The sequence below is a fragment of the Fistularia commersonii genome, chromosome 12 (assembly GCF_037954325.1).
Source record: "Fistularia commersonii isolate RoL2024-O1a breed Wild chromosome 12, RoL_Fcom_v1.0, whole genome shotgun sequence".
NCBI lineage: Eukaryota > Metazoa > Chordata > Actinopteri > Syngnathiformes > Fistulariidae > Fistularia > Fistularia commersonii.
The window spans coordinates 4,807,929-4,830,152 of NC_141295.1; the positions used below are offsets into that span (position 1 = coordinate 4,807,929).

A 22,224-nucleotide genomic window follows, 5' to 3' on the forward strand; every position below is an offset into this window, starting at 1 on the left:
CGTTTAAAAACCCAAACCATGAAAACGACGTTTGCGCCGAGAACGTTCCCCGAAGGACAAACAGAATCCACCATCGTCCTGCTTTATTCACATCAGCTTGGAAGGATTCAACACAGGTCACTGATCCCAGGACATGCAACCCCACACACACACACACACACACACACACACACATGCATGCACGCCGTCATACATACATACATACATACATACATACAGAGTAGTGGAGTTCAGTTGTGTTTCTTCCAGTTGATCAAAAGGAGGCACTTCTGAAGCAGAACAGAGACGAATTGCCACGTCGCGGCACATCACAACAGATCTCGGTATATCGAGACATGTCGCGATATATCGCAACCGTTCGCGGCGCGATATATCGCGACATGTCACAGTGTATCGCAAAATGCTACGGTATATCATCCCACCACGCGAGACATGGCAATATATCGCACCGATTCGCGTCATATCACGCCGTGTCGCTCGCCACATCGCGACATGTCACGATATATCTCAACCAATCGCGACATGTAAAGGAATATTGCTACATGTCACAGTATATCGCGACCGCTCGCGACATGTCATGGCGAACTATCGCAATAAATTTCGCAATATCGCAACATATCACAGTTTATCGCAGTTCATCGCACCATGATGCATCGCGGCCAATCGCCGCGCGTCACAGTGAATCGCCACGTCGTGGCAAATCGCCGTTTATCACCAGATCCTGACCGCCGAAGGAACTTTTAACTTTTTTTTTAACATGAGAAGTGAGTTTGATAAATAAAGACATTTTTTCCTGAGATTAAAAAAAAAAAAAACACAAACACACAGGCGACGGATGCTGCCGGACAACCCTTGTCTGACGCATCGCTAATCAAGTTGATTATTGATCAGCTGGAGGAAAAAATCCGGGTTTTGATTGGAAGAGATTTGTTTTTTTTGGATCATAAAAAGCGACTGTTCCTTCTGAAGTTTCTCCTGATATTTCTCCGATTTTCCACCAAATTTCTAAAAACGTTGGACAGAATTGGGAATTCATTTAGTTTATTCCACATTTTCCTCAGATTATTCGGAGTCTTTCATTTTTCTTTGGGGGGCGACAGCGCCCCCTTGTGGTCGCGGAGGGTATTACAGCTTGAATGACTTGATGTGATTCTTGAAGAGCAGAAGAGAAGAAAGTGCCGCTGCTGATTGGATTTCTGGTCGGAAAAAAAACAACTAAAAAAATCACCTGTTTTGGAGCTCCAGCTCGGAATGAGTCGGAGCTTTAAATCAACAAAAAAAAAAAAAAACAACTTGAAAATCCCAAGAGGCCCGTTAAGATTCGTCCCACCTGGTGATCCAACCGGAGATCATGAGTGAGACGTCTCAGATTCAAAGAGTAATGAGGAAAAAAAAACAAAAAAAAAAAAAAAAACAGGGTTCTTTGTGGCGCCGAGCACGGCGGACTCTCCTCCGGGTGCCAGTTTCGGCGAGGAAGAGGAGGATATTCACCCGAAACCCGCGGACGAAGCGTCTCCTCGCAGGACGGAGGCTTTCCGCGATGACGAGACGTCTCCGTTTCCTTCCTCCCGACGTCCCGGTGACTTACTAGTGTTGCTGTCGTTGCACAGTGAGGCCAGCAGGAGGCGCCGGCGATCCCCGTGGGCGGCGGCGGCGGGCGGCGTGGACCGCGGCGGCGCCCGCCGGCCCGGTCGCTGGAACAGTTCGGCGGCGGGCGCTCCGTCACCTCTTCTGCTCCCAGATCTCGGCCATGTTGAGGTCCAGGCGCTCCAGGCTCCTCAGGACCTGCACGTTCTCCGTGTAGAACGCCACGTCCACCACCACCAGCCTGAGGGAGCAGACGGCGTTAGAGCCTACACACACACACACACACCCCTGAGCGTCCCGCTATGTGTGTGTGTGTGTTACCCGTGCTGAGGCCCCCCGTCGTTGACGACGCCCAGTCGGGCGAGCTGCCTCTTCAGGTGCATCTTGAAACTGGCGTTGATCCTCAGAAACAACATCTGGACGGAGGAAAACATCTGGTCACACACACACACATTCTCTCTATGTCGTCGCCGTGACGACCGGCAGAGCCTCACCTGAGTCTGCTCCTCGGGGAGGAGTTCGCTGATGGCTTCGTGCATCTTCGCCATCTGCTTGCAGACGTTGCGGAAGCACGCCGACGGCATGGGAGCCTTCACCTCGTACTGCCGGGACAACCGGGCGGCGGCGTGAGGCTGGTCGGCTAACGCTAACGCTAACGCTAACACTAACGGCGGAGGCAGGCGCTCACCTTGGACAGGACCTTCTCGAACAGGCTGTCCATGATGGCCACCAGCTTGGCCGAGATCTCCGCGATGTGGTCGTTGTAGTCCTGGGGGGGGGACAGGAAGTCGTCTGCTACATGACGCCGGTCAAACGGCGGTCGGCGGCGAGCTAGCGTGACGCGACGCGGTTACCTTGGTGATGTGGTCGAAGTGCCTCAGGTGGCTGAACTGTCTGGGCTGCAGTTTGGTCTCGAAGTGAGATCTGATGACGGGAATGTAGAGGACCACCAGCTGCAGGCAGCGGGACGCTAAAGCTACACACACACACACACGCACGTAAGCAACCGCATTAGCATCGAGCTAAGCTAGGAATCAGTGTAATGATAATTGATTCAATAACAGTGCGTGTACCGAGGTTTTTGGTGGTGATGGTCTTGAGCCCGACCACCTGCAGAGCTCCGGCTCCCAGAACCAGCTGGCAACTCCGAGAGTTGAAGTGCTGAAACGCAAAGTTTGGACTTTAAACCGACGCGCGCCGGTCCATCGGACCGGGAGCCGCGGTCCGAACGGCGGCGACACCGCCTCGGGTTTCTGACCTTCAGCAGGTCCGACAGGCGCGTGAGCATGTCGGTGGCGATGGACGGGATGTCGCTGACGCACTGGCAGTACTCCAGGAAGATCCGGATCAGCAGCAGGACCGTCCTGGACAGACAGTTCACACACTGAGCGGGTTCCCGTCGGCGCCGGGGCTCTAGAAGCGGCGAGACGCCTCCTACCCGACCACGGCGTATCTCTGCCCGTTCACCAGCAGGAACTCCGCAGGCTTCCGCTCGTCCGGACCTGCAGGGCCAGATTCTTGTCACCCGCACTCCAGAAATGCCGTGTGTGTGTGTGTGTGTGTGTGTGTGTGTACCCGTGTTCTTGCGCTCCGGCAGTGTTATCCTTCCGTCGGCGATGGCGTTCACCAGGTCCTGGAACTCTGCAGGAACCTCGGCCTGCTTCCAGCGCTCGTTGTCCAGCAGGAGGCTGCGGGGAGGAGGCCACGCCGGTCACCCTCCGGACGGAAGGATCTGGAAATCGCGGCGGCGGCTCTTTACCTGAGCTTGGTCTTGCGCTCCTCGTGGAAGCGGTGCACGAAGCGGTTAGCTTGGCTCTGCAGCGCCCCGCGCAGGGAAACGCTGCGCCGGCCGCACAGCTCCTCCGTGTCGCGCACGAAGCCGTCCACGGCCTGCGACAGCGACACGAACTCGGCGGAGCTGAGGCGCTCCAGGGAGCCGTCCTGCCGGGGAGAGCGGATTTGAATCTCGGCACACACACACACACACACACACACACCCGTGCTGGGGGTCAGAGGTCGCGGCTCACCTTGGCTCTGGCGGTGAGGACCTTGACGCAGCGGTCGTGGCTGACGTCGGCGGCCGAAAAGAGCAGATCCTGCAGGTTGCCGAGCAGCCGGTTCAGCTCCGGGTCGCCGGGCATCATGTTCTCGGCCGACCTGAGGAGACACGCCGTCAGGAGACGCCGCCGAGCTGAAGAGGAGGCGCAAGTGCGACTAACATGAAGCTCTGCTCTTTGCCGGCGGCGCTTTCTCCGGCGTCCGTCCAGCCCGCCTGGGCTCTGGCCTGCTGCTGCTGCTGCTGCTGCTGGGCGTGGTTCAGCGCGTCGCTGATGAAGAGCCCCTCGTGGGTGAGGATGGCGAGCTCCGCCTCCCCGCGCAGGGGCGACGCCCTCCCGGACGCCACCGGGCCCGAGGGCTCGCTCCGGATCCCCTCCGCCAGCCGGGCCTTGTGGTTGGAGTCCAGCACCTCCAGGACGACCGTCCGGATCACGCCGAGCGTAGCCTGACGCGACAGACGGGACGGGGCTACGTGAGCGATGCTAAGCTAACATCCACCTAAATGGGTTGTTTCAAAGCTCCTGCGCGTCAGCGATCCCGCCACTTCTCTTCGGACCCACCTTCATCCTCTGCAGGAAGAGGAGGAAGCTCTCGAAGACGCTTCTCAGCAGCTCGAACCACTGAGGAAACGTCATCAGGCGCATCTGGTCGGCGAGCCTTCGGCACACGAACGTAAACACAGTCGCTTAAATCGCCTCAAGCTATCAGGTTATTTTCATATATTGTTTTGCTTTATAAATCTTTAAAAACCGGCCCGTCCGGTTCGTGCGGTCGCACCGGTCCGACCGCCCTGGTCGGGGGTTGGAACGCACGCCGCCGCCGCCGCTAGGTGGCGCCAAAGTCAACCTCGCATGGCTGCGCGTTTAATCCCCTGGAATTTCATGTTTATTATAAAACATCAACTCACTTTGTGACGACTTCGGTGTCGATTTCTTCAATGTGCAGAATGCAGTCGGCCACACACTGGTAACACACACACACACACACACACACTGTCAACAACCGTCCTCGTGCAATCTGACAAAACAAATAACAGTCGGCTACCTGAGACACGACGGCTTTAGCCGCCGCGATCATCTCATCGCCGTAAATATCCAGGAAGTCCAACTTCCTCTGGCGCAGCAGGCCGAACACCAGCGACTCCAGACGCTCCTGGAACACACACACACACACACACACACACACACACACACACTAGAATCTCCCTTCGGCAATCGGATGGTGATCGCGGGCCGAGCAAGCAAGACTTCGCAAAACCAGTCCCGAATGAACCAGAAACTGGGAGATTCCTGGTGTCAGGAACCAACAAACCAATCGATCAATCGATCAATCAATCAATCAATCAACCCGCCACCTGCTTAGATCAGATCGGCTCCCAGACACAAACCGGTCCGGCCACAATTCTGCATGCGTGACTTGCCCTGATTGTGTTAAACCCAACCTGCAACAAACACCTGCATCTGGGAAGATTAATCAGCCTGAGCCTGATTATGGCAGCAATGTGTGTGTGTGTGTGTGTGTGTGTGTGTGTGTGTGTGTGGCCCACCTGCCGTGAGACAGCGTTTGGTGTGTGTACCTGTGACGAGCACACACACGCACATACCCCGTGTTAGGACTGAAATCTTAACTTTTACCATCTGAATGTTGATGAAATGATTATAAATCTGTTCTGTAAAGTGCAAATAAATTGTATTATCCTGATTAAAAATGAAGTATTAATTTATTAATTCATTCTTTTTCAATAAATTTTGAAAAATGATTAATTTCTAAAAAAAAAATTTGAAAAAACACTTTAAAATGCTGAATTATTCCAGGGTTTTAATTTCATGAAAATGTCAATTTCAATTAACAGTTTTTTCAATCATTCAGGGTGTAAAACCAGGTTAGTAAAGAGGAAAGTTGTGTGTGTGTGTGTGTGTATGTGTGTGTCATGTGACCAGACTTTTACCATCTGAATGTTGACGAAATGATTATAAATCTGTTCTGTAAAGAGCAATTAAATTGTATTGTCGTGATTAAAAATGAACCATTAATTTATTAATTCATCCTTTTTGAATTCATTGAAAAAAATGATTAATTTCTAAAAAAAAAATTGAAAAAACACTTTAAAATGCTGAATTATTCCAGGGTTTTAGATCAAAGAAATATCAATTTCTATCAACAGTTTTTTCGATCATTCAGGTGTAAAACCAGGTTAGTAAACAGGAAGTAGAGAGTGTGTGCGTGTCATGTGACCGCGTCATGTGACCAGACTTTTACCATCTGAATGTTGATGAAATGATTATAAATCTGTTCTGTAAAGTGCAAATAAGTTGTATTATAATGATTAAAAATGAAGTATTAATTAATTCATCCTTTTTCAATTGATTTTAAAAAATAATACATTTCTAAAAAAAAAAAATTGACAAAACACTTTAAAATTCTGAATTATTCCAGGGTTTTAGATCACAGAAATATCAATTTCTATCAACAGTTTTTTCGATCATTCAGGTGTAAAACCGGGTTAGTAAACAGGAAGTAGAGAGTGTGTGTGTGTCATGTGACCGCGTCATGTGACCAGACCTTCTCGAGGACCTGCGGTTCGTCCTTGAGGCTGCGGCTCAGGTCGCTGCGGGCGTACATGCTGAAGTCCTCCACCATCATCTTATCGATCAGCTTCTCCAGCTCGCACAGCTGCGAGCCCAGGTGTCTGCCGACACACACACACGAGTTAGACGCACTTCCTGTTTCACGCCCCTCGCCGTCTCCCTCGGCGGTGTCGCGAGGAGGCACCTGAAGCTGTGAACCCCCTGCAGCTCCTGCTGCAGCACCTCCTTGGTGGTGGCGATGAGCTCCAGGGCGCCGACGAACTCGGAGGTGGAGAGCAGCAGCTGCACGGTGGGCTGCGTCTGGTGCACGGCCGCCATCAGCTTCAGCTTGTTGTGGAGCTTCACGCAGTTGTTGCGCGTGAGCGCCGTGCGCAGGGCCCGCAGCGGCCCCTGGCACATGACCCGGTCCATGGCGGCGGTGCGACCTCGCAGCACCGCCACGGCGCGCTGGGTTTCCCGCAGCCGGTCCTGCAGCTCGTGCTGCGACGACATGGCGTGGAAGAAGGCCTCGGAGCGCAGCGAGATCTGCCGGGCGATGCTGACCTCCACCACGTCCAGGTAGTGGCTCAGCTGGAGGAGGAGGAGGAGGACACGGGTCAGCGGCGCTTCCGGAAACCTCCTTCCGGACGACGCCGGCTCACCTTCTCCTGCAGCAGCTTGGACGACGCCACGTCCCGGCTGCTCTTCCCGCCGGCGCTGTTGAAGTGCGACCACGGCAGGACGGCGTTGAAGGTGGCCGGGTCCTCCAGGGCGAACTCCGGCCTCATGAAGATCTGCGGAGGAGGAGCGAGATCGTCCCCAGAAGACAAATAAAAATTGGTGCTCTAATAAAATGTTTACGGCTAAATGTTATTTATGGAAAGAGTGAAGCCGCTCCTCTTTTTCAGCTGAATTAGCCTCGATTAAATTATAAAATGAACTGAAACGCTATTTCCATACGGTGTTTTATGTGAGAAAACAAAAAAAAATTACGATTTACAAAAATAAATAAATAAAACTATGCCTATTTTCATTTTTTGTTTATTGTTGTCATTGCTGTTGTCACTATTTATATTGTCATTTATTTCTAATTGTGTATTTTTCACCCTTATTGTTCCACTCTGTTGTTGTTGTTGTTCTCCCTACTATCTTTTTATTAGTGGATTACTGCTATCTTCTATACTAAGACACTTATAGTTTTATCACTGTTTACTAAGACACTTTATAGTTTCACTGAGACACTTTATAGTTTATTTTTATTTCTAATTCTGCCTTTTCTTTTATCATTTATTACTGTTATATTTTCTGTAACTCTGGCACAGCAATTTCCTTCGGGATTAATAAAGTTGTTCTTATTCTTATTCTGTCACTCTATTTATATTCATTTTATTTATCTAATTATGACAAATAAAATATTAAAAAGTGGAAATGATGAAGAAGCTGAGTTACCTTGGGCACCTGGTCCAGCTCCGCTCTGGATTTATCTGGAGGAAACAGGAAGTGATTATACATTTATTTTGAAATCTTCCAGGAAGTAGCAAACTTACTTTGAAAGTAAATCCCGCCAACGTCAAATTTTTTGTGAAATTTTATCAAAATGAAAACGGTTACTTCCTGGGCCGTCCGAACATTGACCTTACGTGTTTTCCCGCGGGTCATCTTACGGCGGCAGGAAGTGAGCCTCCCGCCGCCGCTCAATAATTCATACCGTGGTTACTGGTGATACTGGAGACGGCGTCCACGTCGTCCTTGCTGGGACAGATGGTCTTGCAGCGCTCGTGAATCCTTTCCCTCTAAAAACAGCGAAAGGTAGATAGATTTATCGGGGAAATTCAAATCGCCAGGTACTGCAAGAGACAATTCAAATACAAGAATACAATAAGAAAAATGTAAATACCAAAAAAAAAAAAAAGGGTTAAAAAAAAAAAAACGGAATTAAATAATAAACCGAGACGGATTTAAACTGATTGATAACATCAGAAGCAGAAAAAATGTCAAATTAAAAAATATATGGCAACTTGAGGAGTGAAAATCTGAAAATCTCATGCATATTTAAAATGTAGAGCTTGAATTTTTGTTTAAATATTCATGAAAAAGGCAGATATCAGTTGCCCTAATACAGTTATTCAATATAAATGATCAGAAACAGAGTCTGTCGGAGTGACAAAAATGAATTATTGGCGGTCACTTTTGGGAAAAAGTCGCACCTCGTACAGCTAAAGGAGAAAAACTGTCACTATAAACCAGGAAACAGGAAGCGAGAGGCCACCTGACTTTGTTTTCCCTCGCCATCGACTCGGGACTCGATCGCCGGCGGCGTTTACCTCCCTGTGGAAGGAGCTTACCTGGGTCATCTCCTGCAGGTACGGCGCAAACTGCTCCCGGGTGATGCTGGGCAGGTGGAAGGCCGGCATCACCTCCGTGTCGGCGAAGTCCAGCCCCCATGTTTTGGTGAAAAAGTCGGACTCGCGCTTGGCCAGCCGCGGGTCGTTCAGCGCGGCGGGGAGGTTGACCTTGGAGCTGTACACCGTCCACCTGTCGTGCTCGGCCACCACCGACGGGCCGTCGCAGAGGCCCCGCCCCTCGCCTGCGGGGCCGAGACAAGTTACCGGACGAACGCCACGTCTCATCGGGGGAGGAAGCGACGTTACCGAATTTTCCGCGCAATAAGGCGCAGCTGAGGGCCTTGAATTTTCTCAAAAACATAAAGTGCGCCATATAATCTCATGTGCCTCGTTGTAGCTTGCGTAGTCAGGGGGCGTCGCCGAAGTAGCGGCGGTAAAAACGGTAAAGGGGAATTCCAAATTGCACCTTTCAAGAAACACGCTTCGGTCACGCAGTAGAATACGGGAATAAAGCAGCGGCGAGAGGATTCGACATTAACGAATCAACGGTACGGAAGAGGAGGAAGCGACAAGATGACCTGCGCCGAGTAAAGAAGAATAAACAGAGTTTCTGAGGTCACTATTCCAATAAAGGTAACAGCGCTAGCTAGCTAGCTAGCTAGCTAGCGATATGAACATCGATGAATATAAAGACGGTCCTTCTCGGTGCTTTCGTTTTATGAAACACTTTGAACTGTGACAAATAGAGTTGGAAATGCATTGTTTTCAACAAAGGCGGCACAAATACCGGTGAGAGCTAGCGGTACGTACGGCACCGTATTGCGAATGCACTAACTTGTTTTGGGAGTGAACAGAGTTGTAAGAACATTGGTTTGTATTCTATGAATATAGTTTGACTGACTTATCGGACTGTTTTGTTGACATTCCCTTTAGCGCAGCTTCATCTAGTGGATGCATAACACAACCCCAGCCGCTACTGCAGCTTCTATTCTATGCGCCTTCTAATCCAGTGCGCCTTATATATGAAAACAGTTTTAAAACAGGCCATTCATGGAAGCCAATGCGCCTTATAGTGCAGAAAATAGTGCAGTAGTGTCGAGTACTGGATCCCTGAATTACAAACAAACAAATGAACCAACAAAATTTAGCCTGCCTCAGAAAAAAAAAAAAACCTTGGCGCACGAACATGCACGGGTTTGCGTGTTGTGGTGCTGTAGCATTCCTGTTGTTGTTTACATCGTTGTGTTCTCCTGTTTTGTGCTTTTTCAGTAAGTTAGCCCTCATGACAGCTCCAAACAGGTTAAAAGCGCTACTGCTCGTGGTGTGAAGAAGTTGTTTGGAATTACAGTCAACCTGAAGAAGGAAATAGTGGATAAATGTCGAGCGGTGTTGGTGTTCCAGATCTCGCTGAGCACTCCGACACAGCTAAGTCAACCATCTTTACGAGCCTGAGGAACAAAGATAAGCTAAAGACGGCTGATGTGGCTAAACGGGCGACGACGCTAACGAAGGAAAGTGACTATTGGTTTGGATGAATGAAAGACAGCTAGCTGGAGAAAACATGAGCAAGGGTCTCAGAATTTTGCTGATTTAGTGAAAGAAATGCCGACTATAAGTGCTGGCAAAGAGAGAACACACTAACGATTAAGCTATTTTTTACTCCTTTCTGTATTTTCGCCCCAAATAAACCAACGGCTGTATTTTCTCCTGTGTTTTAGCTGAATAGCGAATTAGCCTGGAGCGGCAGAGATGCTAAATGGATCGTTCGTCCTCACCGGTGGGCTCCTTGGGACAGACGTCGGGTAGAGAGCGAAGGGGCCGGCACCGGGCGGGGGAAGGGTCCCGCTGCTTGTGGAAGACCCCGCCTCGGCCTCCGCCACGGGAGCGAGGCGCCGGGGAGGAGCTGTGGCTGGAGGCCATGACATCGGGACTCTCCTCCCAGGAGGCTAGCTGGACGAGGACACGCGCACGGTCATCACTTCATGACGTCTCGATCGATCGAGTCTTATGACAAACATTTCAAACACTGACGATTTGTCATGTCAAGGTTGTCCACCGACTGAAAACAAAAGATCCTTCACTCCAATAGACCAGAATCCAAACCGATCACATCCACCGCAGCGGTTAGCCCAATTCGGGTGCAGAACGTTCTGCTGGTGGATCCGGTCCAAAGACTCGAGGAGCGGAGAAAAGAAAGATACCTCCGCACACCCGAATGCTTCGTCGCAATCAGAGCAATGGGATCTGCAGCCAAAACTTCCGCAGGTTCACCGTAGCGTTCGAGGCTTTCGTCGCATCACGCGGCGCCAAACGTGGCGGCTGATCCGGCCCGACCGTCCAGACTCTCCCCCGCGGAACCGGCGGCTCTCCCGGAGCTGTCAATCAAACGGCGAGGGTGTCGGACCCCTCGGCTGCCATTAATCCCATCGCGCCGCAGAGAGGATTAGAAGCAGCACCCGCAGCCGCGGCGCTGAAAGTTCAGACTTGTCAAAGACGCAGCGACGAAACGTCGCTTCAGACGCTTCCCAAAATACGAACAGACCTCCGGGTAAAAATAGACGCGACCGTCCGGCTTCATATGAACGAGATGCTCTTGAGTATTTTTTTTCCTACTTTGCTGCAAAATGAAGTTGAAAAGGAAAGGAAGAGCGCTGACCCTCCCAGAATAGATTTTATTCATCTTTTAAATTTATGCCCGAGGCAGCGGCGTCTCGCTGAAAGCCTTCTGCCGGGTTTCAATAATATGGCGTCAATAATTTATACATCGATCTGAAGTCACTTCATCCGGGGGGAGTGCAATAATGCGACGAGACCGGACCGAGATTGCATTTGTGCAGCGATAAAGATCCGCATTTTACATTTGAGACTCTCAAATGTAGCCCGGCGGGAAAATCCCACCGCGACAGTTTCTCAGCGAAAAAGAAACCCAGATAATATCACACCGTTTGCGACTGCAGCTGTGAAAATACAATCTTCTGATTTCCAACCTTCCGAACACAGAGGAATTGATAGCGGAAAGCCTCACTTGGGATGCAAATACATGAATCAGGGCGCAGCATTTCAACTGGATTTTCTGTTTACATTTGAAATAAAACATTCAAAATATGACCATAAGAAAGGCAGGGGAGGTGACCGGAGCAGCAAACATCTATAAACTGCCTGAATCAGGGGGAACTAATTTCCTAACTATATATTTATAAAAACCCTGCAACACGAATTCATCTAAACCCCACACAGAACATGAGCAGATAAGCTGTTTGTACTTGCAAAACATTATCAATAAATAACCCAGCGGATAAGAGCCAAGCTTCACTGCAGGTTTCAGTGAATAGTCAATAAAGTTAGGACATGCTGGGATAGGCAATGGTGGACTTACCTTTTTACAATCGATATAAATGCAACGTTCACTGACCTACTGAGGATAGTAATCACGGCAATTATAGTCTTTATTTTCGGATAAAACTGACCGAGGTTTCATAGATAAAATCACGGAAAGCCCATTGAAGGCTTCTGTTATCGTTGAGCTGGACGGGACAGGCAGCTGTGACAGAGTGAGCTAAAGCTAGCTAGCATGCTAGCTAGCATTAGCTTTCCTCCGGTCGGTTCAAACGCTTCCCGCGGCCGTTGTCGTCGCCTTCACTGAGCAGCCGGTAACGCCTGCATCACCCGGTAACACACAGCACCGGAAACCGACTTTACTCCGGTTGACACGGAGCGTAAAGCCACGAATATCCGCGACCTAACCCGAAGCTAAGGCTAAGCTAACGCTGTCAGTACGGAGGTTACACGTAGACTCATGCTAACAGGTTAGCCGGACGGCTAGCTAAAACTGACAAGCGACTGGAGTCCGTTTCTGAAACAAGCGCAACGAAAGTGCGGGGGCCGCCCGCCCCTGTACCTGTAGTCTGGAGCACAGCAGCCGGCGTCTCTCGTCTTCACCATCCCAGGAACACCGGAGGAACCGGGAGGAAAACAACAGCGGCAGCGGTAACCACCAGTACGCCGACCATGATGCACCGCAGCTCGGCGGAGGGTGGTATTCTTCTGTGGTTGTTTCGCCCGCTCTCTGCTGCCCCCTAGCGGCCACTCTGGGAAGTTTGGGAGAAATCAAAACAAAAAAAGTTTAAGTCCTGTCACACTGGTATGCATTTAATAAGTTCATTAAAATAATTGTACTGTTTCCGTGTGATAGACGGTTGATTTTAGTTCGTTTGAGGGAGAACAGAAAACTGGGCTCGACACGTCGTGTGGACAAAGGAGTCTAACCACTTGCTACGCTCGGATTCAAGCGGTTTGCACACTTTGCGTCTTCTATGTCTGCTAAAAAAATAAATGTGCTAAGAGTCTTTCACACACACTGTAGCTTAAATAAACACGACTAGAAGTAAACGTTTGCACAGGGAAGCTCAAACATGTAGCTTGAACAGGAACAATAATATAACAAGAGTCATTTCTGTCCGAAGTAAACCTTTGTTTTATTGGGAAAAAAAGATATAAAGATAAATACATAAATATTAATTGCAGGTGATTTTTCCAAAACAGCAGCGTCAGGCAGTCTCCCCAGATAGAGATCTTCTTTTGCGACGATCGGGAAAATAGTAGGTCGAGAGCGCCGACGGCGTCGCAGAGAAAAAGCCACTTCAATTCTGAGAAGATAACAATTAAAAAAATGTTATTTTGGTTTCTGAGACCCCTGACGACCGTCATCTCGCGGCATTGGTGGCTCTTTTAAGGCAAACCATGACAGTAAACAGTGAAGATCGCTGTTAAAAAATTTGCATTGATTTATGAAAAAAAAAACACCCGAGCGAAGAGAGAAATAAATAAAGTTTAAGGCCGATCAAACCGCGGAATACTCTCCTGCGTTTTTGTTCAAAAGCAAACCTGAATCAGTTTCAAACTGTTTTCTAAATTAACTTAAAAGTTAAGTTTCAGACTCACGCCCCCAACCCCCCCCCCCCCCTTTTTTTTTTTTTGGACCCCTAAAAAGCAGGTTGCTGCTTCTAGTCCAGCGGGCTCTGGAAGATGAGCCGGACGCTGCCGGCCTCCAGGTCCAGCGGCGTGATGCAGAAGGGGCAGGCGGCGTGGAGGGTGTGGGTGCCGTGAGGCAGCGGGATCTGCCCCCAGTACGCCGTCGTCTTCTCCGAGCAGACGTGGCCGCAGGGGACGAAGGCGTGAGTCGGCGGCTCGGCGTCCAGGTAGAAGGCCGCCTCGCAGCCCAGCCACAGCGGCACGTAGGGGCCCCGCGCCCGGCACATGGGACACTCCCTCTCCCGGGCTTCCACGTCCACCTCCGGGCCGCGGCAGCCCCCCCAGGCGTGGTAGCCGTGCACGTGGCCGCATCGCAGGTACGCCCACGGCTGCTTGTCGTCCAGGATGTCCTTGCGGCGCAGGCTGGGGAAGGCCAGCGTGTTGAAGCCCACCGGGCACTGGGGCCGCCCGGCGTTCAGCTCCTGCCGCAGCATCTCCAGGTGTTTGACGGTGGGCGTGTGCGACAGGCCCTCGGCGGTTCGCCACAGCAGGGTGGCGCCGCACAGATCGATGAGCGAGCCGTCCACCAGCGCGTTGGACTCGGCCTCCACCTGACGGAGACACGCCATCCACAGCTTTCACACTCAGAGATCTTTCTTCTTCCCGAATCGCCCCGGATGTTTCGGCCCAATGCGACGCGAGTGCCCACCATCTGGCCCCTCTGCTGCGCCGAGCGGGTCTCCCGCAGCGTGAAGACGTTGCCGCACACCGAGATCTCCCTCCAAAGACCCGGCTTGGACTCCTGGCTGAAGCCCTGCCGCGGGTGCATCACCAGGACGCCGTTGGTGGTCAGCCCGTCCATCTGGCCGTCCCGCATCCTCCACTTGGCGGCCTTCTCCTGCGCGGCCGAGAGGAGGAACACGCACATACATGTGACTTTACGATGCAAACCTGAAATACGGATCTACGGTGGAACCTTGACTTATGAGTCCATTCATTTAGGAGTTTCCTGAGATACGACTTGTTTGTTGCTTTATGATATGAACCCGGATCCAGGAGCGAGCGTTTTGACAACCGCGTGGCCGTCGCTGTTCATGAAGTGCCATTTTAGCTAGCTAGTAGCGTTAGCTCAGGGAAAATCATGGAAAATCACAAACAAGATGTGCGTGATTTGGACTCGTCCGTGAAGAGATGGAGAAATCGTTGTCGGTGAGATACGGTGACGGGAAGCATCATCTGTGAGAAGACGGGAGATATTTGCGGGGATCTGGCGCGACGGACGGCGGGAACGTCAACGGAGGAGTTGCTCAAAAGCCGCCAGGGACGGTTTGATGGTTTTAAAAAGAGGAGCGGCTTCATTCCGTCCATAAATGAAGTTTAGACATAAAGTGTAAGTAAAGTCTGCGTATTACATTTAGCAACATATTGTAGCACCAATTGTGTAGCCAGAAAGTTAAGGAAAGAGCAACAAATTAAAAACATCCCCAACTTCCTCTGCGGCCGCTGGCATCTTTAACCAGTCCTCAAGGAAAGTACATTCTCTCTTATTATGTGGTATTAGTTTTTTTACACATGATTTGTTACTTATGAAGTACATTTCTTTTATTTAAAAACATGAACACAATACAGAGGGCCTGGAACCGATTAAAAGGGATTCAATTCATTTTAATGGGGAAATTTAATTTCTTAATCAGTTACGGGAGAAACTAAACCCATAATTCAAGGCGTTGCTGTTGCTGTGTGCTTGTTTACCGAAATATGTGTGTGTGTGTGTGTGTGTGCGAAGCGCAGTCTCCGGTGTGAACCAAGTCAAACGTGGGTGGTTTGTTTCCGTTGTGACATCTGTGATTGTGTGAAAATCCATGCAGGTTGAGCGGCGTCCTACCCCGAGGAAGATGTTCTTGGACGAGTCAAAGCCGGCGGCGTAGATGCGGGCGGTGTAGGGCGGCTCGCGCTGACAGATGATGCGGCAGGCGAAGCGGGAGATGGTGCTCTGGACCATCTGAGCGTCGACGGGGCCTTTACCCCCGGGCACCGTGTCCGTCACCACAAAGTCGATGGGGTTCTCCGTGGAACGCCCGATCTGCCGTCACACACACACACACACACGCGCGCGCGGGTGCGTTAGCGTCTTCGCTATTTATTTTTACTTTTTCCTTTAAGTAGAAATAAAACCTGGAACATGTCGGTGCTGCCGTCGTGGTTGTACTCCACCACCACCGTCTGCGCCCGGGACAGGGTGTAGGAGATGCTGTGCTGCTCCTTGTTGCTGATGGCCTGCAGAAGGGAAGGAGAGTCAGTGGGTGTCGCAGGGAAACGCTCACACACTTCTTCAGCCTGCGGGTAGACGGGAGGATTTCAACATCATGATAATACCTTACACTTTACAAGGATTGGTTGCAAAGTCCTTGATGCCATAAGTCCATCGAAATGTTACAAGACCGAAGGCAATAACACCAGCAGTAAAAAGTGGGCGGGTTATTCATCGGACCGGAGAGAATATAACTCTGGCCTCTAAAAGACCTCCAGGAATCAGAGGCTAAAAATATCTCATCCATATCGTGGACTGAAACCACGGCGAGCTTCTCCACCTACGAAGTCCGGCAGATCTTTCAACCCACGTGGAGCTGCTGAGTGAATAAGCGGCGTAATGATCAGACAGTCGATGGACGATCGCACCCGGTATCGAGTTCCTGGGCGGGGGAACAGAGAAGGGGGTTGGACGTGTGTGTCGACCTCTGACCTTGGCCGCCTGAGGCGTGCACGACGTGTGCACGGTGCTGGGTTTCACGCCGTTGGCTTTTGTTCTCCGACACAGAGCGAAGCGGCTCTTTCTCCTCCCCTTGTCGCCGCTGGGCAGCGAACCGTTGCACCTAAACACACCGCGGGGGAGGAAGCCGGGGATAAATACGGGAGAAAGCAGAATAAACTCATCCTCACCCAGAGACAACAGATCCAGATGACTAGCTATGCTAAGCTAGGTTACACTGGAGCGGCGCGAGAACCAGGAAGGAAGACTGAAAACCCTGAGTGTTTGAATTCGCTGATCATTGCATCGCTGTCGTGTGTGTGTGTGTGAGATTAAGTCGCTCCATGTGTTCGTCTGTCTTCGGCCAACATTAAACCGCTAAAAGATGGATGTTGTGGCCTGAGCGTTGGTTCCGCTCTGAGGTAACCGTGACGCCTGGGCGTCTGCGGGACAGCAGGTTAAGTCAACAAGCGAGCTCAGGGATTTGGGGGGAAAAAAAAAAAAAGAGCCATTCTTTCAGCAGGGAATGCAAACTTCCTGCCTTTCAGATAAGACGGCGCTGGCTCCGAGGATCACTGGCGGGCCGGCGCTTTCAAACCCGACTTTCCTTCTGACCGGAGTAATGGCCCCTCACGGGTTTCCACTGACTGACAAAAGCAAATAACCCGGTTCGACCCTCCCGTCCACAGCCCGAGGAAAGCTGCGGTTTCCAGGAACCTTCAGCTTGATTGGGGCAAAATAAACCCACGGCCTTGACTTTCACATGCCGGGAAAACACACAGAAATAAAAGGGCGGATTTGAAGGACGGTGGCGGACATGAGCCAATCAAACGGATCAATATTTCAATAACTCAAAGATCTTCGGCATCCCTGCTCCCGGCCGGACCCTGGCATTCCATTCAAAGTGTTCGATCGATAAAAAGAGGACTGATCAATATCACCTTGATTGGTGGTTTATCTGAACACCTGAGGAGCGATGGCCGCCGTGTTGATGCTCACAACTTGCAGAAGGTGAGGATTAATCACCTGACCCGTGTGTGTGTGTGTGTGTGTGTGTGTGTGTGTGTGTGTGCACCGAATGCAGGCTCTGCAGCGGGTCTGGCGTCTCACCCGAGCACAATGAGCTCTCCATATTTGACGTTCCCCTTGGTGGAGGTGGAGATGTTTTCCTGGTCGAGTGAAAACATGTGTGCGTCCTTTTGCGAGGGTTAGAAGAGCACGCCGCTTCCTCAGAGGGCCTCCATCCACGCGCCCGTGTGCATCACCTGCGGACACAACCACAAGCGGCCCCGTTAACGGCTAGACTTTCGCGACGGCATCACACACACACACACACGTCACGGCGGCTTTGACGGCACGCCATTGTGGGCGGCGATCACCCACATCGTCTCCGCACAATGTCCGCACTCACAGCGGGACACCGGCGGGGGCTGCCGGCTTTAAAACAATCCGTGTCTGTGTGAATCACTGGAACTGATGTTATAATCCTTTTGTGTCGTGAAAAAAAAACAAGCCGGTCATTCACGCGCTCACGAGCTCTGATGTCGAAAGGCCGCCGCGTCACCCCGGGGGGGGGGGGGGGGGGGGGGGTCCGCCACCGCCGCCGCCACTTCTGCTCAGCAACAGCGGCGAGGTATGAGGAACCAGGACGAGCGGCGTCCTACACCTTCACGCGCCGTGGTTGGACGGTGACCCCACCCTGTACCAGGAAGTGCTTCAAGTTTACAACCTGCTGCTTTGCAGATGTTTTCCGTCGTTGGCCCCAGCTGCTTTTAGGTGTTTTCTCAGTCTTGGTCGTATTAAAAAGTTTCTAGGAGGCATCTTGGCGTCTTCTTGATCGTTCTCTTCGTCTGGAGTGACTTGCTTTGAGAACTAAGTTGTAATTCCTATGAAAATATCAAATATGATAACCGGGGGAGAACTCGTAGATGTTTCTGCAAGTCATGGGATGAACCGGCCGCTTCGGTGTGCGAAGGAGGCCGATGATCACCTGTCAGCCTCGTCAGCTGCGGGGGAACAGAGGGCCATTCACCGCCCGCAGCTGGACGGCGGAGGGGGACCCCGACTCCGAGCGTGACCTCACTCCTCACGCCACAACCGGCCCTTTTGTGCCTCTGTTTCCTCGTGTGACGGAGACGTACCCCGGGACAATGAGGCGGACGACACCGTTAGCGCTGCCCCGCCCACGACCCCCCCTGCAACTCACATCCCATGGCTTTACTACAAAAATACCACGCCATATTGATTTGATTATTCAACTCATTCGCCAGCGTTCGTCAGGTTGGAGCGGCGTTTCTTTCTGCCAGATAAAATCAGTGGTTTGTTGGCTGTATGTTGAATTTATTCTCAACATAAACACGTTTTAAAGTGAATTTCTTGCGGAGGCGCAATTATCCAGAGATTCTGAACGTGTCCGCTCCTCCGGACCTTTGACACGTTAAAAGCCTGGGCGTTTTAACTAGCGGCATTACGTAGGTGCGTCGAGTTCCCAGACGCCTAAATGGATCCTAATAAATGTGGCGACGCCGTTTCAGCTGGACTTCCCTACTCGCTGAGACAAACCTGAGCGGAGACGCTGAACTTCCCTCAACATAAGAGAACAGGATTGCTGTGTCTCTGAGTTGGACGACAGTGGAAAAAAAATGGAAGTTTCTGAAAGGGGGATGGGGAGAATGGAGCGGAGGGACAAAAGTGGCGTCTGCAGGGACAGATGCTTCCCTGCGATGGTGAATGCTAATCAGTCCAGAAGGCCGGAAACAAAGGAGGGCAGCTGGGCCAGACGGAGCCGGACAGATCGGCCTGTCAACCGCCGGCACGGCTGGAGACCTGCTTCGGAGAGGGGAGACAATGCACGGCAAACCCACCGCCTCCACGTCTCTGTCGGCGGACGAGCTTCTGACAAAACCCGCGGGCCGGAACCAGCAGACACCTGAAGTACCAGCGCAATTCAATGAGATGCACGGGTTCACATTTAAAAGCACCTGAATGCAGTGAGTCACTGCCAGCCACAGGACAAAAGGCTGGCAACCTTACAACACAAAAAACTAAATAAACAAGGGAAAATAATGCATTTCTTGTGGTTCAAGCTGATATTTGAGTGTTTACACGTCTTAAAGGGGTTATTAATGTGGGTGTCTTTGAGGCCAAACAACAGCAAAGTGGGTGGAATAGCGGACGAATAGGCTATTTTGGACTTTTAATTACATTCAATTGAAGGTTTAGTCAAAGACTATTTACATTAGCCTCGCCGGGGTGTGGGTGCCAGCTAAAAAAGATGACAAACCAGTCGGAAAGTGTGTATTAAACTCAGTTACGAGCACAAATGCGGTTTTAAAGGAAACACCCGAGTTTTTGTGGAAGAGAATCGGATAAAAGATTCGAGCTTTTTGGAACTTAGTGTGTCGGACGAGCCGCTCGGCTAATTCACTGTTACGTCGTTATAATAGTTAGCTTTACGTGGCTTCACAAAGTCGATGTTGTCGGGGAGAACAACTAAAACTTTTAAATTATCATGAATTAAAACGCGGGCTGGATTTCATGAAATGTTTAAAGTTCACAATTCGAAAAACAAAACTTATTTTCTTTTTTTTTTAAGCTAACGTTGGAAAGGGGGAAAAAGAACTCACCGAAGTTACTGCTCGTCCGGAAACATTTTCATCAGATCTTCTTGTTCCGGTTACCGGTTACTTCTATGAGCTCCCCGGAGGAGAACTTTGATGAATTTAAATCTAGTTATGTTAACTTGTTTTTAACAAAAAAGAAGTCAGCTGTAAAAACACGAAAGTCAGTGGCTTCGCTACCGTCCCCACACTGTGGACCGGCTGCTCCGCCAACGTCCGATAAGGAACTACACTTCCGGTGGGGTTTTCAAAATAAGAGGCGGCACACGTGCTGTTGTGAATTCTACTTCCGGTTTCCTCCGTGCGCTTAACGAAACATCAAACTGCAGGAATGGCTCCAATTTAATTGTATTTTTAAGATGAATGTTAAAAATGTATTTTTTTCCTACGTGTTTCGTCATCTCATGTTGTTTTACCTTTTTTATTCTGCAGCGCTTTGGTCAATTCAATCTGTGTTTACATGAACAATAATATCCACAAGCTATTGCGCAGAAATTGTTTGTTTTTTTCTAAGATAAATTGATACTGGATTAAAAAAAAAATTACTTTTTGGTCAATAGCCTGTATTAGAATTCGAGTTCCCGAATCCAGTATTGATGGGGTGCCAGAAAATAACATGTTCATTTAAAGCTAAATATTAGTTATTTCTTTCTTATTTCTAGAATTAAAAAAAAAACATCCATTATGAATATAAAATTTTCGAATATAACTTTTTGAGTATAAAACATTTCCGACAAATCAGTGAGAGTAACTTATTCTTTATTCATTGCCTTCTGACGGAAGTGTACCCACCTGATTTAACATGACAAATTAATTCATAATGATAATACGGTAACCGTAATCATTGAGTTTAGGCTATTATGAATTATTGGCAACTTTTATGAGGACATGACATTTCTTACTTATGTGATATCTCGTATTAATTCTGGTAATTAAGAAGGGTATAATATGCAATTTTATTTTTCATAACGGCTACATGTACAATATTTTTTCATACTCTTGTGCACTCCTTATCTTTCACTTGTTACTGAAGACACTTTATAGTTTTCACTTGTTACTTAAGACACTTTATAGGTTATTTGAATTTTTTTATTCTCTCTCCTTTTTATTTATAAATATTTATTTTTTATACAGTTTCAACAATTTTCTACTATCATTTATTATGGTTATATTTTTCTTGTAACTCTGACACAGCAATTTCCATCGGGATAAATATAGTTATTCTTATTCTTATTCTTATTCTTATTCTTATTCTAAATTAATCGTGATGAATAAATATGATAATGTGTGATATTTTACCTATCCATGCTATCTTGTACAATTATTCTCATTATTTCCAGGGTGTTGTAGAATAAATTAGTTGTGATGTATCGAATTGGGACACACAATCACAGTCTCTTTCCAAAGATTTTGTTTACAATCCCTTAAACCTGTTAAAAAGGGCACCTTCATGGGGAAATGCTGTGTCTAGCAGCTGGGCCAGATGTTTATTTTGGGAGATAATCGGCCCAGGATGTAACTCCATTTGAAAATAAAAGGTTTACAACACTTGTTTAACATTAAACAAGATTTCCAGAGGGTGAGGTGCTGATGTGCAAGCGATTGCATCTGCTGCAAGACGGGAAACCGGACTCTGACTCTAAGCTGAGAAGGAGAAGTAGACCCAGGCTGTTATTTCAAACCAAACAGACGCTCATTGTCTAAACATGCAGAACAGGAGCAACCAGGCTGGGCCTCCCCGGGGCCTATGTTCAAACGGCACTCCCCGGACGTGACAACTCTACAATCCTACACCTTTCACCATGCTAACAACGTTATCGCCGCTGGCTGCTGATTGGTGGTCACATGACCACCGTAGGCGCCTCAGGCCCCAGAGACTTTATTTACCTTTCTGATATGATAGTATGATGGAATTACATTTTAAAACTTTTTAATGAATTTTAAGATTTAGTCTTTCGTCTTAAGATTGACCATGTTAATGTCATGTGTGTGTATGTGTGTGTGTATATGTGGCCCTACTGGTATCACCTGGAAAATAGTGTTTATCTTCTACTTGAAATGACCTTCTCCTGGGTTAGCTTAATTTGTCTTAATTCAAGCCACCTATCTATCTATCTATCTATCTATCTATCTATCTATCTATCTATCTATCTATCTATCTATCTCACCGACTAACTAGCTTGCTTACTAGTAAACAGGAAGTAGGAGGGTAAATTGTACTGTATGTCGTTTTAACTCCTCGCGAAGCCCCGCCCCCTATATGTCTTGTGGTCTGTCAGGACCAATGAAGATGCCCCTCTCGCCAAAACGCGCGCGCAATTTTGATT

General features: G+C 49.3%; 2 protein-coding genes across 4 annotated transcripts; both read right to left on the bottom strand.

Annotated features, from left to right (window-relative positions):
- Positions 1-68: 68 nt before the first annotated feature.
- On the bottom strand, positions 69-12,604 carry vps54 (VPS54 subunit of GARP complex). Of its 2 annotated transcripts, XM_086156533.1 has the most exons (24): positions 12,456-12,604; positions 10,333-10,507; positions 8,558-8,799; positions 7,921-8,005; positions 7,662-7,696; positions 6,875-7,006; positions 6,418-6,803; positions 6,208-6,334; positions 5,192-5,221; positions 4,690-4,797; positions 4,553-4,608; positions 4,206-4,302; positions 3,807-4,090; positions 3,615-3,744; positions 3,347-3,528; positions 3,163-3,275; positions 3,026-3,089; positions 2,846-2,951; positions 2,661-2,748; positions 2,442-2,563; positions 2,276-2,356; positions 2,082-2,189; positions 1,909-2,003; positions 69-1,828 (listed from the first exon to the last, which is right to left on the bottom strand). In XM_086156533.1, exons 2-24 carry the CDS (start codon positions 10,475-10,477, stop codon positions 1,723-1,725), a joined length of 2,922 nt encoding a protein of 973 aa, XP_086012659.1. In that variant the 5' UTR covers positions 10,478-10,507; positions 12,456-12,604; the 3' UTR covers positions 69-1,722. The 2 variants fall into 2 exon arrangements, with proteins under 2 accessions (XP_086012659.1, XP_086012660.1); XM_086156534.1 differs by lacking the exon at positions 5,192-5,221.
- Positions 12,605-12,751: 147 nt separating this feature from the next.
- On the bottom strand, positions 12,752-20,110 carry LOC147228418 (E3 ubiquitin-protein ligase pellino homolog 1-like). 2 transcript variants are annotated; one of them, XM_086156542.1, is made up of 8 exons: positions 19,904-20,110; positions 19,142-19,206; positions 17,388-17,542; positions 16,272-16,401; positions 15,704-15,805; positions 15,414-15,611; positions 14,238-14,426; positions 12,752-14,139 (listed from the first exon to the last, which is right to left on the bottom strand). In XM_086156542.1, the coding sequence occupies exons 3-8, from the start codon at positions 17,462-17,464 to the stop codon at positions 13,561-13,563; spliced, it is 1,275 nt and encodes a 424-aa protein (XP_086012668.1). In that variant the 5' UTR covers positions 17,465-17,542; positions 19,142-19,206; positions 19,904-20,110; the 3' UTR covers positions 12,752-13,560. The 2 variants fall into 2 exon arrangements, with proteins under 2 accessions (XP_086012668.1, XP_086012667.1); XM_086156541.1 differs by lacking the exon at positions 19,142-19,206.
- Between the last annotated feature and the right edge of the window lie 2,114 nt (positions 20,111-22,224).

Coding starts and splice junctions, on each gene's coding strand:
- vps54 (XM_086156533.1), bottom strand. CDS start 10,477: ATGGCCTCCAGCCACAGCTCCTCCCCGGCGCCTCGCTCCCGTGGCGGA. Junction 4,798..5,191: donor CAAACGCTGTCTCACGGCAG/GTGGGCCACACA, acceptor TGTGTGTTCCAG/GAGCGTCTGGAGTCGCTGGT. Junction 4,091..4,205: donor TCTTCCTGCAGAGGATGAAG/GTGGGTCCGAAG, acceptor CTGTCGCGTCAG/GCTACGCTCGGCGTGATCCG.
- LOC147228418 (XM_086156541.1), bottom strand. CDS start 17,464: ATGTTTTCACTCGACCAGGAAAACATCTCCACCTCCACCAAGGGGAAC. Junction 15,806..16,271: donor GCACGCCTCAGGCGGCCAAG/GTCAGAGGTCGA, acceptor TCCCTTCTGCAG/GCCATCAGCAACAAGGAGCA. Junction 14,427..15,413: donor CCAAGAACATCTTCCTCGGG/GTAGGACGCCGC, acceptor TCGGCCGCGCAG/GAGAAGGCCGCCAAGTGGAG.